The sequence below is a fragment of the Dinoponera quadriceps genome, unplaced genomic scaffold, assembly GCF_001313825.1.
Source record: "Dinoponera quadriceps isolate SergipeBrazil2010 unplaced genomic scaffold, ASM131382v1 scaffold619, whole genome shotgun sequence".
In the NCBI taxonomy this organism is placed as follows: domain Eukaryota; kingdom Metazoa; phylum Arthropoda; class Insecta; order Hymenoptera; family Formicidae; genus Dinoponera; species Dinoponera quadriceps.
Window position 1 is genome coordinate 120,240 of NW_014554767.1, and position 18,618 is coordinate 138,857.

The window sequence follows — 18,618 nt, forward strand, 5'->3', positions numbered from 1 at the left end:
CTGGATGATTAAACGTCGATGTTTTCACTCAGCTAGTGACATCCGGTCACAACTAGTGGTAGTGTATTAAACAAGCAGCAAATGATACTTGTTTTTGTGCTGGATTGCTTGCTGGATAGAAATACTGCGTTGTGATTGGTGCATTTCCAAAAATGGATGACACTACGCCAAACAAAACACAGTATTTCTGCCCAGCAAGCAATCCAGCACGAAAACAAGCATCGTGTACAGCTGGCTTTACATCATAACTGTATACTACAAACGCTATTTCTTCCAAAGTAGTGTAATGATAGTGTAACGTCCGGACTTATTTTGAAACATTAATAATATATTAGTATAAAGCGGAGGCCGACTTGTCTGATTTCAGATATCACTAGGTTAGGTATTCACCAGGTATAGATATTTTATCCCTATGTTACTAGATGTAAGTACGTGCGCATATGTATATTCGCGCACGTTAAATATTATAATTAAAATTATAACGCCGAAGAAACGACGTGTCGTTAGAGAGTCTTAAAATCGATGGATCAACTATAGATAAGAGAAACTGTAATCTCTCAATGCGATAAGGCATCCCGTTGTTAACATAAACAGAAACATGAAACCTAAATCCAAACACCACTCAGAACCGACGCGGCGATATCGACGCGGTGACATCATACCGATGGAATGAATTTCTCCCATCTCCACGACTCCATCAGCCAACCAGAAAACGAATCTCAGCGACAAAGCAACATATAAAAACGCGCGCATTCGTTGAGAAGGCGATTCTTTTTTCGTAATTAGCTTTTGGTATTTGTGTACTTATATACTTTGAAATATATTAGTCGTAAAATCCGATTGTGTAGCAATTATTTTTGTCTACCCCTCATCTCGAACGTTGCAAAATCGAAATTGGAATCGCGGACCGCATCATCCCGCGCAGCGCCGAAATATCCGAGACCAAGCCAGGAGAACGAGCGGCTCTGATTTTTCACCAGATTCATCGATCGTTTCGCCAGACTCCGGAGACCCAGGGTAAAAGCAGAGTGAACAGCCCTCGGTGAAAAGCAAAGTGACCTAAAAGCGGAGTCATCACTCTGTTGACCGTCCACGTAAGTCACTGATTTTACTACTTTCAAATTTCCCTATATAGTTATCTATCGTGGACGTAACAGTAGCATATAGCCCATATCAAACTTGGAGATTGGATTGGAGATTGATATTAAATTGAATTTGGCCAATCCGTACAAAGTTCACTGAACTCAAGTTTAGTGAAATTTAGTGAATTTTGCACTGATTGATAAAATTTCAATTCAATCTCAATCTCTAATCCGTAGTCTGATACGGGCTTTAGTAGTGTTTACGTTTATAACGCTAATAGTGTATCCCCAAACGCATCCCGTGTCGTGAACTCTAGCTACAGTATAACTAAAAAGAACAAACCCCAGATAGTATTTTAGAACAGTACCAAAGCAGCACGGTCTGCTGTAACTTTATTGAACGTGTGGTCGATATTCTTCTAATTGTCGAAATATTGTGTAGATTCAGCCGGATTCAGTTGTAAACACGAACGAAATCATTCGAGGCAAGACATATTCGCCTTACAAAGTTATTCGTATCTTACGATCCATAAAAGTAGTTAACCTCCTTCGGAAAATAAACCACTAAGTATACTTCTGGAAACGTTATATAATATATATATATATATATATATATATGTCATATATTTCACGAGACAGTGTGTAAAATATCGAACTATTTGAATGTAAATTATATTTTTTGTGTAGTCGTACTATGGCGCTAATACGTTCATAAAAATATTTTAATTAACTTAGAAAATGGGGAAATGTTGTGTGCTTTTATACCAAAAATCAACAAATCCGACAAACAAGTAACCTATGCCGGAAATTTAACAGCAAAAGAGATATATTTTGTTGGTTACACTACGCAGTTTTGAAATATAGCTTCTGTATTTTCACTAAATTAAAAGTTATAGTTTCAGTAGTATAAAATATTTATCATATGAATAGATATAAATTCAAATAAGACCAGTTTCCATATGAATAGAGAGTTTTGCAAATTTCAGATGTCTGCAGCAAAGCCTCAGCTCCGTGGTCTTCTCACTTCACAAATAAAAAAGAATTTTATAGGAATGACGATAGTAAGTTTCACTGCAGCCGGAGCATACAGTATACTTGTTGCTGAACCTAGGAAGCAGAGATATGCTGATTTTTATAAGTATGTGATATTTGTAATTTCAAGTGCCTCTGACACACGTTTCAATTTCATTTTAATACCTTGTTATATATACCTTGTTATATTGTATTCATATACAGTGTTAAAGTTATTTGGTATTTTATTAAATTTGTTACATTGCAGAACCTACGATGCGGAAAAACAGTTGAAGATAATGAACGAGGCTGGTTTTATGCAATCTTATGTTCCTGGTAAAAAATGAAAATAGGAAAATCGATGGATATCTAAGGAAATAAAGGATAGTCTTCTTCATAATTATTACATATATATAATGAATAAATAATTTGAAGTAGTATGTGTACAAGATATTTCTCGCAAATTGTAAATTTAACCCACACAATTTTATCATAGCTAAACATATTTTATGGTGCGGAAGATATACATTAGGTATACATTATATAATAATGTATATCTAATGTAAAAGCGATATATTCTTGCAAACAAATTACTTTTCCATAATAATAGTGATTTTAATATCAGTCGTATACCGATCTAATAAAAAATTCGACAGTCAAGCTGGATCATTCCTTAACCATTTCATAGGTGACATAACGATACATATTTAATATTCCGATTCTTTATTATTATCCCATTTAATTTGCGGCTTTGCAATAGCCTTCATATTTAAATATTTTTATCTAGTTCTACGAAGGATGCGGAAAGTCGTTTTGCAATGATAAGTGAAATTCCACTCATTATATAGAAGGAAGTGTCATATTAACATATGGCAAAAATATGGTCGAGCCTATCAGTGATACTTCACATTGATAAAATGCAAGACTCCCGTATAAACGACTACGGATGCTGTCCCGTTGGGCAGCTCGGAAAGCTCGGAATTTGAGGTTAGGGCGTGTGTGTTAAAACGATCGGCAAGATGGCGCCCCGTGAAAATACCCAACATGCACCGCGCAATTGATTTGCGCATGTCAGTTGGTCGCATTGCAAATGGCGGCACCTTGTTATTGTTCATGGCGTTTTATGACTTGTCTCTTTATATTAGCGATTATGCCGAGTTTTTTCGCGATCCCTGCCGCGCGCTGTGTGCTGAGAGTGAAGTAAGACTCGCGCGGTGTGTTTTAGGTTAAGACTAGTGTCCGGGTGGTGCGCCTCCGTGCTGTACGGACGCGAGAGATCGCGCACGGAGTCAGAAAGAAATGGGGTAACGTTGAAATTTTCCTATGTTCATACGGTATCAAATCCGCGCTGCGCGACGACTGAAGTGAGGCTCGTCCAGCGGACTGTGTTGCTCACCGCCCACTGAACGACCGTGTTCGTTGCGTATAACGCGTGCTGTGCTTAACACGGCAGCCGCGGGACGGGCCAAATAAAAATGACTCCGACTTTTGACGGTCTATCTTGAGCATGCTTGAGCCCACTTCACTCGTACCTCCCCCGACGGACAAAATGGTGGCCCCCCGATGTCCGACGGTCTGGATGCCGTATTTCGCCGAAAATCATTACGGCGTCCGTAAGGACGCGCGTCTCGCCCTGAAAAACTGTCGATTCTTGTCGGCACGCTCGTCCGCGTTTCGCGCCCAGCCGAAAAAATCCGCTCTATAACCTATTTCCCGAGCGCAGAGCGCACGGTGCCCCCGAGCTTGTGCGCCAGAAGATTTTAATTGCTGTTCGCGAACGGCGAGCCGAACCTCGGGGATCTGTTTCGTGATCACGCTCGGCGCGTACGTTCAGCGAAATAACGACAACGAGGAGCCGCCGACACTCGGGACACGTTCGCAGAAGTCGTCCGGGTTTCCCGGAAATCGCGCACAGGCTATAACCTAGTAATTCCTCTAGGCCTCGCTTTTTGTTTATGCGCTTGTGTTTTTGTTATTTTTTTTTCTTCAGCATTCTCGCACGATTAACCGTATCGATTGTTAAGTAGCACTGCTTTTTGCAATTAACAGTAACTCCTCCCTTCTATTACTGTTAGATAATTATCTATATGCTGTATAATCGTGGAGGGCTTCTTTGCGCTTAATGGGTTCATGTAATAAGTCTAAAATTTATTCCCTTGACAAATACAATTTGATATATATTAACTATTGTTGTAAAAAAAATATGCTTCTATAGAAAAAATATATTTAGGTGTATGTTATACTTGTATGTTAGAAGCTGGATTTGCTAAATAATACTGTATCATATTAGCTAGCTGGTATATATATATATATATACACACATATGATTGTTTTATCTTGTTTTTTTTCTTTTTTGCTGTTAAATTACTATGATTTTGACTATAGGCTGAAAAAATAAGATTAGAAATTTCTTATTTTTTATAATTTTTCATATGCTTTGTTTAATTATTTATATTTATATGTAGTAAAAATGTTCTATATTTCTCTGTGTGTGAAATTGAAAACTCTGAAATTATCGCTAACTTTTTGTTATCTTCTATACTTTCCCAATATTATTTTTTTATTATAATATATCTTTGCTGTATTTAAATGTTTTTTATGGTGTTATGTTGTTTTAACCAGCATATGTTTTGCTAAATTATATATTATATATATATTGTATTGTAATATAAAAACTAATATATTCTTATATATAAATTATGGTCCTCATATCTTGCACTTTATCTTACCTGCATATATTAAATATGTTATATTGCTTAAAAATATTTAATTACAATATGTATAATACAATGTATGTTATGAAAGAAAATACATTTTAACATGTTAGTGAAATGTGTTTTTTATACAGCTTATTTATTTCAGTTTCTTATTTGTCTAACAGTAAGCAAGATTATTAGTGCTGGTGTGATTTGGAGCTGTCGGTGTGCAACTGGCAGACAACATCTCATCAGACACATATTGGAGCAACACCCTGAGGCGTTCCTAGACTCCCTGGGTAGTTATGTGATTTGTGGTTGGTATGTATTTTGTTATATATAAACATTATATGATTTCTATACTAATTATATCTTTGTACCAAACTTAAGTAGAAGATATTTAATATGATTCAAGTTGACAAAATTTATTAAATATCATTAAGCAGATTTATATTTTATAATTTTAAAACAAGTTATTAGATTTACAGTTTTTGGTACTGTATTTATACTAAGAAGCTATTTCTCAAAGAATTTTATATAATATATAAAAAAGCTAAATATGTGAATATTATATATATTTTATTGAAAAAATGTACATGCACGCGTACACACACACACACACACACACACACAAATTTAAATGTAAAATTACTCATTCTATTTTAATTACATAGTTTATGTAGCAGTTTGCGAACAACTTTATTAAGTATGTCTACTGATCCAATATTCATAACATTCATAGAAATAGGATAAACCACCTCTCCTGAATCCTTGTATATTTAATGCTACTCCTAACCTCTCTGCCTCTTAATCTTTCCATAATTCTTCTCCAGTTTACTTTAAAGTTTAACTCATTTATTATCATTAGTATCAAACATTGCCATTTTATTAGTATGTCAACATTATTACAAACTTTTAGAATCCAATATAGAATATAATTATTATATTTGCTCATTTTATATATATGACATATTTGACATTTTTCTTGTTATATTTCTTTTATATTATTATCATTTTCTTTTCTATTCATTCGCACTATTATTGAGATAATATTAATAAATAATGAATATTACAGTCATGGCGGCAGATAGTGATGGTGATCTGATTGAAACGGTGGTAACGTGTGAGGGTGACCTTGGAGACCCGGAGTTTCCCGAAAAGTTTAACACCATTGTTGACAGTCTCAAAGCTTTGCTCAGTAAAGGTAAATCTGATTTATAATCGATTATATTTTAACCGTACATTTAATTAATAATTATTAATATTTAAATAATAATTGTTAACAAATAAACTATATTTGGTTCATTGTATGACTTACAGAAAAGGGAGAAGAGCTGAAAGTGAGCAAGGTAGAGCCATGGAATTCTGTCAGGGTAACATTTTCAATACCCAGGGAAGCTGCTCTACGGCTTCGAGAGTTAGCAGCTCAAGGTTCTCCTACACTCACACAGCTTGGCATACTCTCAGTCCAAGTCGAAGGAGATCAGGTAATTTATATATTGTAAATGTTCTAATGATATTGTTCTTTTTGCGGATTGTAATGAGATAAATAAAAGATTATATTATAATACTCATTATATTATGCTTTTTTACACAGGTAATATCTTTGAGGATCGCCAGTCGTTTTGGTGGAGATGCACAGGAGATAGTGCTACATTCGGGAACCACGCAAGATGGCGGAGCAAAGTCACAAGGCGACGCTACTAATAATACAGCCATTGCTGACGCTAATCCTTCGACAGCTTTGCCTGGTCCTAGTAATGCCACTACCATTTCGTCAGCGCTACGTAATGTCGCCCAGATAATAGCAGCTGGTAAGCTTATATATATATATATATATATTTGTATATATGTATGTATTGTATGTCTTTATAAGTATATCCATCAATGTTGTAAAATAAAATTAGAAAATAGAAGTAATAATAATGTGAAACTGAAATTGGAGTCTGACTTGAAATTCTCGTTTTTCAGGAACATCGTCCGAAAAGACTCCACAATTTCGTTCTCCAAATGTAGTCGCGCCCCCAGACGGTGATCCTATTCCACCATTTCTCGCGAAAACAGTACAGTCCACATCAGCGAGCAATGTCGGTGTCTCAGGAAACCAACAAGTAGTTAATCCCAGTGCATCGCCTAGGAGCAACTATAACGGCCCTTTCCCATTTACCAGTATGGCACACGCCGCCCAAGCCATACATAATCGTGAATTGCAGACCACAACAATTAAGAACACGATGCAGTTCAAGCATCATACGCAACCCCCGCCCCCTTATCCCACCCAGGAGAATTTGGCGACAGTTACGGCACTGACGACCGGTCACACGACGACTCAGCCGGTCGTTACCGTCGGACAATTGACAAATCAGTACAAGTCCACGATTGCTACAACATCTAGTCTGTCACCAAACAACAGTACCAATATAGCAGGGAGTTCGAACGGCGGTGGGAATCAAGTCGCCCTGTCCAGTCCGTTACTCGTGAATCTTTTGCAAAACGACGCCGGCTCACACGCAAATAATGTCGTATCTGGTCAGAAGATGTTACCACCAGCCGTTATCGACAGCTCCGGGCTTGCCAATCGCATGAGACCAACGAAGAAGCCCACGGTTAGAAGGAAAGATCTTCCATCGCCCGGCGAATCACCGCCAAACCATGGCGCCATGGATCCATTGAGAAACGACGATTTAATCGCTGGTACGCCGACGTCGATCATGTCCGACTTACCTCAGGCTCCCACTTCGTCGTCGGCATTCGCGACCGTCAACGTCAATCAATCGTCGACGATACCGCAGCAACATACGGTCAACGTGATTGGCGGCAGCACCGGTCAGAGCATGATGCCGCCGCAAACGGTGCATCAAGTACCGGCTGGTGGACCGATGCAACAGCAAGCAGCTGCTTTACACACGCACCAAGTACAAACACAGCAGCAGAAGTTTCCCCTTAGGCAAGAAATGGCTTACCGGACTTCGCAGGTTCAGATGCAGAATCAGCTTTCCGCCAGGCACCCGGTGAACGGGCAACAGATCAGAACGCCCTTGCAACAACGGCAGCTGCTACTTCATCAACAGCAACAACAGCTTCTTACGCAACAGCAGATAAGCCAGCAGCAAAATGTCCCGCAGGTCTCGACGCCACAGCAAACTCTGCTCCAGCAACAAAATACGGGCGCAACGTTGCAGACTACGACCCTCGCTAATCAGCCGCTCGTGCAGCAGCAACCACCGAATCAGCCACAATTGCTACAGCATTCAACAGTAGGCTTAGGCGTCCCGCAACAACGGCTAAGTTACTTAAACAGCCAACGTCAGCAAACTCCACCGCCTTATCCCAGGCAACCGGTTCCACAGCAAACGCATTTAAGCCAGCAGAATCAGGCCCCGAGTGTACAACAACAACTGCATCACAATCAAGTGAAAAACATCAACATCAACACCAGCGCGACCACTGATTTTCGTTATGGGCAAAGCCAGAATATCCTCAGCAGAAATTATCAATCCCCTTCGGGCAATGCTAATGGGACCACGTGGAACGCACAAAACAGTTCTATTCCACAAGGTGCTCAAGTCAACACCACACGTCTGTCAGTCTCAAATCAGGTTTCAGGTGCCTTTCCTCAATGTGGGTCTCGTATAAATAATTCTACTACCAGCATTGCTCCGCCTGTTAACAAAACAGAAACTTCGGAGTCTCCGAAAGCCGAGGAGACGCCCCCACCGGAGCCGGAGTACACTTCGACGGGGAAGATACGACAGTTTCTGATCAATCCTCTAACAGGACACTTAGAGCCAATGCCCAGTGAAAGTTCAGATTCAGAGCCGGAGAGTGCAGTGGATAATCAGGACGATTTCTTCTCCTTTCCATCGCCGTCGAACGACCGATCAAATTCCATATTCTCCGACGACGACGCGGACAGCAATTTCTCAAGGCGAAACGACACGACGACCAACACGGACCAGTCCGATTCCGAAACGACGGTGAAGTCCACCGCCAGCGAAGGTAGCTTGAAGCACAGCAGAATAAAGTCGAGCAGAGAGACCGCGCACAGTCCGATGCCTGGGGAGAAAATCAAACTGCGATTGAAATTGGAGAAATCGGAGCCCGTTACGCCAGCTTATAAAGTTGACGTCTCGTTCGTGAATACACCGCCCATGAGAAAAGCCGACAAGTCCGTAAATAAGATTTTTACGAGCGGTGTCCCGAGTTCGGGGACCGGTGACGAGCCACTGCGAGTGCCTCCGTTACACATTTCTTTAAGAGGACGTAACGCTTCAGTAGTACAAAGGAAGAAGGAGAAGAAGTCTCTGAAGGAGGTTGAGGGTGATCCGACTAAAAGGAGGGGCAAGTTGAAGAAGATGAAGGAGTGCATCGACAGGAACAAGTTGCTGCAGAAGAAATCGTTGAACATGATCATAGGCACTTCATCCGCATCGAAATTACCTTTGTCTAATTCTACGATGATAAACAGCGCCAATACCGTTAGCAAAATGAATAACATGCTGCAAGCCGCTGTAACCAAACCCAATGCCTTAAAACAAGAGCTACCGGTGGACGCTGTTCGTTTACAAACTAGTATAATTAAACCGAGTTCGAGTAAAAACAGCGACGTAGATGATATACCACTAAACAGTAGAATACCATCTCCTTCAAAGCATAAAACTGCGATTGCGAATCAATCTCTGAATACTCCGCAAGCTTTAACGAAGAGTCAAGTAGACCTTGATGCGCAAAACCACACACAAGAACATAAGATAGGAGGAGGTAACGCAAATCTGTCTATTATCTTATATATATTATTTTATATAAAGGGTGGCCCAAAAGTCGCTAGACCATTTTAAAATATAATAACTTTTTTGCTATTAATTAAAAAAAAAATTTTTTTTCAGATTATTTATATGTAATCCTTGGAAAATAGTTATGGAGAAATTTACGACAGTACAACGAGTAAAAATAATCTTGTTTAGATGGTGGTTGTCTGACTCGAAAATGACGAATGTAAGCTTTTTGGGTTAGCACAATTGATCATTGATTTTGTAGATAAAATTGGATTATTTTTATTCATTGTTCTGTCGTGAATTTCTCCATAACTATTTTCCAAGGATTACATATAAATAATATGAAAAAAAAAAATGAAAAAAATTAATAGCAAAAAAGTTATTATATTTTAAAGTGGTCTAGTGACTTTTGGGTCACCCTGTATATTATTTTAATATCTCTGTCACTTATAAACTCTCCAAGTTATGCGTAATATTGTATTCTTATTTTCAGGTAAAACAAAAAGAAGGGATTCTAAGAAGAAGTCAGATACCGGGGATGGTTTACATCGGGAACAAAACCTACTGTCGGGAGGTAGAATTTTAGATAATCAAGCAAAATGGAGGAAGCTTGGTTACAAAAGTGATACCGCCCAGACAGTGAAAAAGAGCTCGGAGTCGCTTTTAATCGGAAATGAATTTAATGCGGTTAAGAAGGTCGGCGAAGTCCGGAGAACGAGCGATAGCGATATCAATAAATCGGTCGTTGAAAAATCGAATTCACTAAGCTGTATCGCTCCTAGATTAACGGAGCTCAATGGTGTGAAGAAAGACTTGATAAATCCAGATAAAAGAAGACGATTGAGCTTGATGGATGAGAAAGATCTGCATTTAGGAGGTAAATATCAATTTTTCATTTCACATATATTCCACTCTAAATGCGTCCTATCTGCTTTATATTAGAATATTCCTTAAGCGTGTTCATTATTGTTATAATTATTACTGTTATTATTATTCCTTTAGAATTTACTCGGCGAAACCTTCTATGGCCTAAAGTATCGTAGGGAAAGAGAGGGAGAAAAAAGGACACAGTTGTGAATTGTGAATTGTTGAATCATTGATGAAGAAGTTTGTCTTTGAGAATGTCTATTTGAGAATTTATTTTTCACGTTTATTCAAAATTTTGTTATTAAATAACGAATTCGGATACATATCTATATATATTACGAAATTATATTTATTATGAAATATATATTAAGCTGTGTTCTCTAAACTTCAAAAAAATTTATCGGTAAATAAAAGTTAAAGATCATTTTATTTATATACATAATATGTATCTTTCAAAAATTATGATTTATTTATACACGACGGCACAGAATAATAAATATTACGTAAATATTCTGGTGTTAAATAATTATCATTTGAATATGTTACAGAATCTCCGAATACAGAAATTACACATTTCAACAGTCAGAAGACGACCTCCGATTGTCCCGCAGCATCGAGTATAAAAACCAACACTAGCCTGTCGTCCTTTGACGGCGACTCCGGTTTAAAATCGGCAAACACATCGGTGCAGAGTGATTCCAGAAATCCGCCTGGCAATCCGGAGAGCAAGATACCTGTGCACGCGGAGACAACGGCGAAGAATTCCCAGCCCTCTATAAATAGGATACTCACCGTCAAGAGCAAATCAGACATGGACAGTTACAAAATCAATTCCACCATCACCGCCGTGAAGAGCCAGGCCTTCGGTCAGAAATTCAAGAGCCAAGTCAGAATGATCGCCAAGAGCGACGTGAATTCCGTCATGAACAGGCACAGCAAGACGGTCGAGAACTTCGGGCATAAAAAGATCATTCAGACGAATCACGTTGTGAAGCAGCTCGACAGACCAATGGTGGAGAGCAAGATAGAGAACGCGTCGCAGAGGATCAGTCTGTTGAAGACTGCGCAAAGTTCGGTGATGAGCAACTCAATGGACCAACAAGTCTCCAGAACCCAGAATGTCGAGGGACCCGCGAGCAAGCCGACCCTACCGATCGGCGAGATAAACGTGACCGAGGCGAAAGTCAAGCAGAAATTACTTGAAAACACGACAGTACCCATTGGACTGGGTACGGTCGACGCGAACATAGAGAGAGTCAGCAGTGGCGGGGGTGGCGAAGACTCGGGAATCGAGTCGATGGACGCACTCTCGGAGAAATCACCGAACCAGGGGGAGTCTCCTCTGCACAGGCCGGCGACCGAATCAGTGACACAGAGCAGCGCCAAGAACGCGATACAGGGGGAATCCAGCCTGTCAACCACCAATAAGAACGTGCCTTCCTCAACTAGTAGTAGTGATATGTGTTCAAATTCCCATTCGGAACTTCTCAAGTCCAGTGGCCCACAAAGGTTAAGTCCTGTGTCCGTAGCGAGTTATCTTGAAAATCAGTTGAATCGCAATATATCAAACTCCGGTGAACACGAGGCAGCAAAGGGGAATGTATCTAGTGAGAAATCGACAACGGTCACGAGAACTGGTGGTGAACATAGTGATTTGATTGTTAGTTTAGATGTGGCTAGTAATGACAAGGGTGCGCCCAGTCCTCTGGTGGCGGGAATGGTGACTGTAGTGACAGCATCTGTAACGAGCAGTATGGATAGTGATAGTAGTTTATTGCAATGTGCGCATCAGCAAGTGAAGGACTTCTCTGACAAAGACAGTTCTGTTAGCGTTAAATTAGAGAGTACTATTAACCAAAATGATCAGGGTAAGGCAAATATGAAGCATGAGGCGGAGGCGAGAACCGTGGAATGCGTATCTGAGGACAGCACGAAAGCAGTTGTAGAAAGTAACAGTGCAATTAGATTAAGCGACGAACCTCACGGACAGAATAATAATAATGGTGTGCCTATAATACAAAATCATGTTGCTTATAGTAAAGTTGAAGCGGTAAAACTCGATAGTGTGCTCGCGAATAGTGCCGGCGCGACGACGATGATGACAGATAATTCCTGTTCGAACGGCGAGAATTGCAATTCAGAAATCAAAGTAGAATCTAAAGTTAACATAAAAGTGGACGATACCAGGCAAACCAACCGGGTCGAAATTTCAAAAAGCGCCAATGTTCCGCTGGGCACAACCACTCCCGTTAAGTTGGAGACGTGTACTGAACAAAGCCAGAAATGCAATGTACAAAGCCATCAGCAGATCCCTCTCAGAGAACCCTCCGTGAATCTGCAGAAGGTGACGGACGACCTGGTGAAGAAAATCGTCAACGACTCGAGCGAGTTGAGCGTCGGTATCCAGTCGCCACTCGGCGAGGATCCGCAGCCCATCAGAATCACACCGCCCTTGTACACGTACTCAAATCCCGTGGTTCTGCAACGGGACGAGACCCCGAGCCCGGCGGCACAGAATCCCGAAGTGGACTCGAGCGATGTGGAATATCTCAAGCGCAAACGCAGGAGAAAACAGGAGCTCGAGGGTCGGCAAGACGTCATATGTATTGAGGATAACGACGAGGGACACTTTGTGGAGAGGCTGAACTCGAACAATCCGGAGGAGTACATCAAGAGGCCGCCGAAGTCGTTGCTGGAACAGCTTCTGATTGAGATCCCGAATGACAGCAACGAGAAGAGATCCTTGAGGACCAGATCGCAAAAATTGAACAGCCCGGACATCGCGAAAACACCGAAGAGTAGCCCCCACGGTCCTAATAAGTTAGAGGAACGCCGTAGTATATCGCCCTACGCGAAAGCAAGTCCGAAACTGGTATCGAAACTGTCTCCTAATGCGACAATAAAAATAGGGAAACGGAAAAGGCAAGAGAGCGAGAGTTCCGTTGCGTCGAGCACAGCTGACGATCCACAGCCAAGACCAGGTAAACGGAAATGCTCAGAGAATGCTGCAGAACTTATTAAAGCTTGCATGGGTGTAGAAGAGGCTGGTTCTATAAAGAAACAAGTACCTGGCAAGGAAGAGCAATCAAAGAAGGGGTTCAACATATTGACAAAGGCTAAGAAAGGTGTTTATTTCATGCTACTATTTCTTCGTAGTGACTGAGTTCGTTTATTTTTCTTTTATTACGTTTTACATTCCAAGTATCTTTCCTTTTTTCTTCTTTTTTTTTTCCTTTTTTTTCCTATTCAATTTATATTTTCTCTACATATACAGGCTGTTTAGCTATTAGCGCATTAAATATTAATGACAGACTTTTATGACGAATTTGGAGTTGCATGAAAATTCCTCTCTATAGCGAGAATTTCATGAGAGGCCTGATTGTCCGATAATATATAACCGTTAAGATTTAGTTCTTGCGAATTATTTAAATGTGTATCAGAATATTGCAGCGAACAGTGGTCTCTCAGCAAATTTTCGCTAACAGAACCTCGAATTCATTAAGGAATTTCTCATTATCAGCTAATGCGGTAGGTGGACACCCTGTATACACACACACGCACATGCACGTACACACACACACACGCACACACACGTGTGTGTGCGTGCGTGCGTGCGTGTGCGTATACATATATTATAGACTTTACAATGTAGCAAATTACGACTGCCAAAAACAGGACTGTTTCAATTCATATATACTGATATATATAAACGATTTGAATCGGTATTTAAATTAATTAAGCTTATAACAAGAGTCGTCCAGTATATAAACATAGTGATTTAAATGATCAAAATGGTTAGATAGCATTGAATACTTGATTATTTGACACACAGCTACCTCTCAATCTCACTCGTGTGTTTCTAATTCTAAATTCGCCTGTCTCTCGTACTCCACATTTGTCTGATCTATCATATTTGGGCCAGATTTAAATATATGACATAAGCGTGTTTTTATATTTTTAGGTCCCATTGTGGTAGAAGTAGATTCGTCTGATGACGAACCGTTGATTGAGTCTGTAGGAAAAGCAAGAATACGATTGTCAGATGAAACATCCGCTGCTTCCCCAAAGCCTAAAGATCAAAAGTAAGCAACACCGATGCATTCTTTCAACGGCGATCGAAAGAAAGAAAAGAGAACTTGTCCGAGATTTGAGAGATTTTGCTACATAAAATAAGCTTTCCTTATTTTAAAGCAAGTTTAAGCACACAGCTGTTTCTGGCAGTCAAATTAATTCCAGTAATATATCAAATTTCAATGCCAGTAATAGAGTGCAAAGAGAGAGCCGTTTGTTAACCACCAAGCAGCCGAGTACTACAACTGCGACAACAGCGACAGTTACGGTTGGGAAGGAGAGATTGAGGGGCACTTCCGTGTCCAGCAATGAGTCCATAGGCGGCGAAGTAACAACAAGAAGGTCTGTACGGCAGAATACAGCTTCACCACTAGCTACACCAGCAAGCAATACTAGGGGCGCGTCTAGATCCTCGGACGATATTAATAGAAGAAAAACTCGTAGTGGTGCTGGTACGTAATCGATTCACTCTCGGATAGTTCATCCGAAAGGCACATGAGACTGCATTCAATCTCTGGATTTGCAATTGTCAATTTATCATCGATAGGCATGTCGCTTACTCTTATATTCTTCTTCTTATTATTATATTTTGTTACTATTTTTTTTTCTTTATCATCATCTTTCATCATAATAAAATTTAGTTATTTAAATTTGCCTATCTTTCTGATTTTTATGCCATTTCGACCTCTCTTCCTAAAAATTCTGAGCATGAAATATTTTAAATACAATAAAGTTCTTATTAAATAGTAATTAAAATGTTATATATACACACACAATGCGACATACACACGCACACGCACGCACATACGCACACACACACACACACACATACACGCGCGCGCGCGCGTGATAAATGAAAAAATTATAGTTTTAGATATATGTTTTGCATATTTTAATTGAGAACACCTCGTACAGCGGGAACATTGTTTTAGTAACAACAGAGACAGCAGAGCAAGCAAAACGGAGGCGAATATCCCGAGAAAACAAATGACCTTCAGGGAGTGACCTTGACAGTGATTAGCTACCGTCGCTCGTCAAGGCCTATCTGTCTAATTGTAAATGTGACATGAATGGGTATTTGATCGCCGTGTGGCTGGACTCCACCTGGTGAAACTGTATGCATCACGCAAGCGCACAACGTTGCTGTATGTGTACCAGGAGTATTGTGTCAAAAGAAGTGCTGGACGGTGTGAAAATATTTTATATGCTGTAACATTTGTTGGCCAATCTTAAGTTAATCATGCGTGTGGTAATACCTTCCAGTTTCTGTTCATTCTTCAAGTTTGCTCTTTCCTTCTCTTATAGAATGTAGATCGTAAGCATTATATTGTTGCAACATTTAAAAAGAGTTTTGTACATTTAGCAAACAACTATTAATTGTTATGTTCTTAAATGTTTAAGAATAGCGCATCTAAAAGAACAAAATAATAAAAGCCACCACTTTCGGTTTTCTTTTCACCGTCTAGCGTTCTCATTTATGCTGTACTCCTAAACAGCAAGGTTTAGTTACTCAGATTTGACTTGCTCAAGCATTACGCTATGATCTAAGTAACTGAACTAATCCAAAACTGCCGAGACATTGTATGTAACTTTCTTTCACCAGCCCGATGTTTCATTCTATTCGAAAGTACTATAAATTTTCATTATTCAATGTGCAATTTTCTAACGGTCGTAAATAGAATTTTTCATTAAAACGTAATATTTTTACCAATTGCGATAATTGCGAAGTTGTGGATATTAGATGTAAAAGTATATAAAACTAGCTTTAGTGGCATCTAAGGAAAATGAAACTTTAATTATTTGCGTTACAAGAATTACATATTCGCTTTTATAATCTCTTTCGTTCGTCGTATCAGTACAAATTATAAGAATGGTAAAAGAAAGTCCAAATTTAAAACGTCAAACATGAATCCGACTGTACTGCCGTAAGTAAAATATGTATGTTTACCATGGACAAATTCACTAATTGATGGGATTTAAATCGTTACTCTGACGACTTTGCTGATAGACTCTGTTTAGATATGTCCAATCTATACATTTGTATATGGTTTATTTATTATATGTCGCTTATTCTGAAAATTTTCTGTATATACATATAAATATATAGTGTATGTATATATGTATATGCATATGGTTTAAAACTACTTGGTATAAAAATATTCCTGTGTTATTTTATGAATGATATATATGTGTGTATATATATAAAATAACACATGAATTTATGCAACAAATTAGTTTCTACCATGTGCACATCAAGATGCAGTGCGTTAATGCTTTCGTACTTATTTGCGTAAAAAATAAAAAAATATTGTTAATGTTGGATAAATAATTAGATAATTATACCACATGATAATTTTGGACATTAGTAATATTATATTCACGTCACATTAAATTAATAAAGATAAAAAATTTTTGCGAAAATCGCGAAAACATTTCTACATTTGCTATTACATTTCAGAAACGTGCATGTATATGATTTTGGTCATTCTCAAAAGCGGCAAAAAGTTTAACAATTAAGTTTATAGTTACATTATTGTAACTTAAATAACATGTTTTCATTTAGTAAACATAGTCTTTCAGTAAAAAGTTCGTCTTGAAGTGTAATATTGCAGAAGTCGGAGTATAGGACTTTTAAAGCGGATTTATTTTATTTATAAAGCGAGAATGGAATGTTGAGGAAACTTGCATACATATGTGTGTGTGTGTGTGTGTGTGTGTGTGTGTGTGTGTGTGTGTGTGTGTGTGTGTGTGTGTGTGTGTGTGTGTAGATGATATGAATAATTATTATAAGAAAACTATTGATACAATGTTAATTTGATATATATATAAGTAATATATGAATGAATATATTTTGTAAATAATTTCTTGTAAAGATAGACAAAGCACCTCTCATTGTATATATAGAAACTGTTTAAATTTTTATTAAATTAGTAATAATTAAAGTCATGCAAGTATCATGATTATTATTAATTATTCTCTCGGGTTCATGTATAATTAAGATACTAATAACTATTCTTACAGATTTAAAACTGCATTGAAGTATATATGCATACGTATATACAAGATATATCCGTGTACGTGATTTATATCTCGATTATTGTTTTCGTGTGAACACACACAGATAATCTAGTTTTATATTGTATAAATATAAATTATACAGAGAGAAGTTGAAGGATTTAAAGTTCTAGCTGAGCCTGCAGTAGTCATCATATAGCACTATTCACACTTTACGTGAAAATATGCATTTGTTACCCGATTTAGTAACAGATATCTCTCTTCCTTCCCCTCCACCCTCTCTCTCTCTCTCTCTCTCTCTCTCTCTCTCTCTCTCTCTCTATCTATCTATCTATCTATCTATTTATCTGTTTTAAATTACAAAGAAAATTTAGGGTATTGTTAAAAGAAAAATATTTCATTGATGAGCAATATGACATCGTTTTAGTTTTATGTCCTTACAAATAATATCCTTTAATTTTCTGAAACATGTTCAACGCTTTGTAGACAGCTTGCTGTGAAAATTCAACAAAATAACATATTCTGTTTAAAGTATTTGGTTGGTGAACTTGTAAATTGTTTTACTACTGCGAATGTATAGACGCTATTAATATATATTAAAAAATTAAATAACTTTCTTGTATCTTTAATTACTTTTTATTTTTCAGCGAATACTAACCCAAATAAATCTTTAATTTCTTCAATAACAGATCAAATGTATGATGTAGATTGATTGTTGCTACAATTGCTACAAGCATAGCGTGTATAAAGTGCATGATAAATGCAGTGCTCAATTACACGTTGTATAAACATTTTCTATCCGATGTTTCTCATAAAAGCTTGATGGCTACCAGGCGACACTTCAAAAATTGCTTTTCTCTCACACTACAATATTAAGTATATATACTTGGATTTAATAATATTTAAAATAGGAAAGAATTTCATCGATCTATACACCCAATACATAAAATGAGAGACTGCTTCTTGGGTTATAGTTTCACCGGATCCGTTCCTATTTTTAATATTGATTTAAATTATTTAAATTAGAATATTGCTTGTTTATCAGAATTTATTTCTATACACACTGGGTCATATATATATATATATATATATATATATATA

The 18,618-nt window shown here is 38.2% G+C and overlaps 2 protein-coding genes across 7 annotated transcripts; both read left to right on the forward strand.

The window, feature by feature from the left end:
- The first annotated feature begins 1,423 nt into the window (after nt 1–1,423).
- Nucleotides 1,424–2,542, forward strand: LOC106741711 (cytochrome c oxidase subunit 6C). Of its 4 annotated transcripts, none has more exons than XM_014613980.1 (3): nt 1,424–1,567; nt 2,069–2,220; nt 2,362–2,533. In XM_014613980.1, exons 2-3 carry the CDS (start codon nt 2,069–2,071, stop codon nt 2,438–2,440), a joined length of 231 nt encoding a protein of 76 aa, XP_014469466.1. In that variant the 5' UTR covers nt 1,424–1,567; the 3' UTR covers nt 2,441–2,533. The 4 variants fall into 4 exon arrangements, with proteins under 4 accessions (XP_014469466.1, XP_014469468.1, XP_014469467.1 ...); XM_014613982.1 differs by lacking the exon at nt 1,424–1,567 and adding an exon at nt 1,626–1,650 and having other exon boundaries at nt 2,362–2,539; XM_014613981.1 differs by lacking the exon at nt 1,424–1,567 and adding an exon at nt 1,668–1,747 and having other exon boundaries at nt 2,362–2,539.
- A 229-nt stretch (nt 2,543–2,771) lies between these two features.
- On the forward strand, nt 2,772–15,961 carry LOC106741710. Of its 3 annotated transcripts, none has more exons than XM_014613976.1 (11): nt 2,772–3,397; nt 4,975–5,106; nt 5,865–5,993; nt 6,110–6,276; nt 6,387–6,603; nt 6,761–9,550; nt 10,058–10,441; nt 10,980–13,556; nt 14,393–14,513; nt 14,692–14,954; nt 15,435–15,961. In XM_014613976.1, the coding sequence occupies exons 3-11, from the start codon at nt 5,867–5,869 to the stop codon at nt 15,491–15,493; spliced, it is 6,705 nt and encodes a 2,234-aa protein (XP_014469462.1). In that variant the 5' UTR covers nt 2,772–3,397; nt 4,975–5,106; nt 5,865–5,866; the 3' UTR covers nt 15,494–15,961. The 3 variants fall into 3 exon arrangements, with proteins under 3 accessions (XP_014469462.1, XP_014469463.1, XP_014469461.1); XM_014613977.1 differs by having other exon boundaries at nt 4,975–5,110; nt 15,418–15,514; XM_014613975.1 differs by having other exon boundaries at nt 2,773–3,397; nt 4,975–5,110.
- Nucleotides 15,962–18,618: the final 2,657 nt, after the last annotated feature.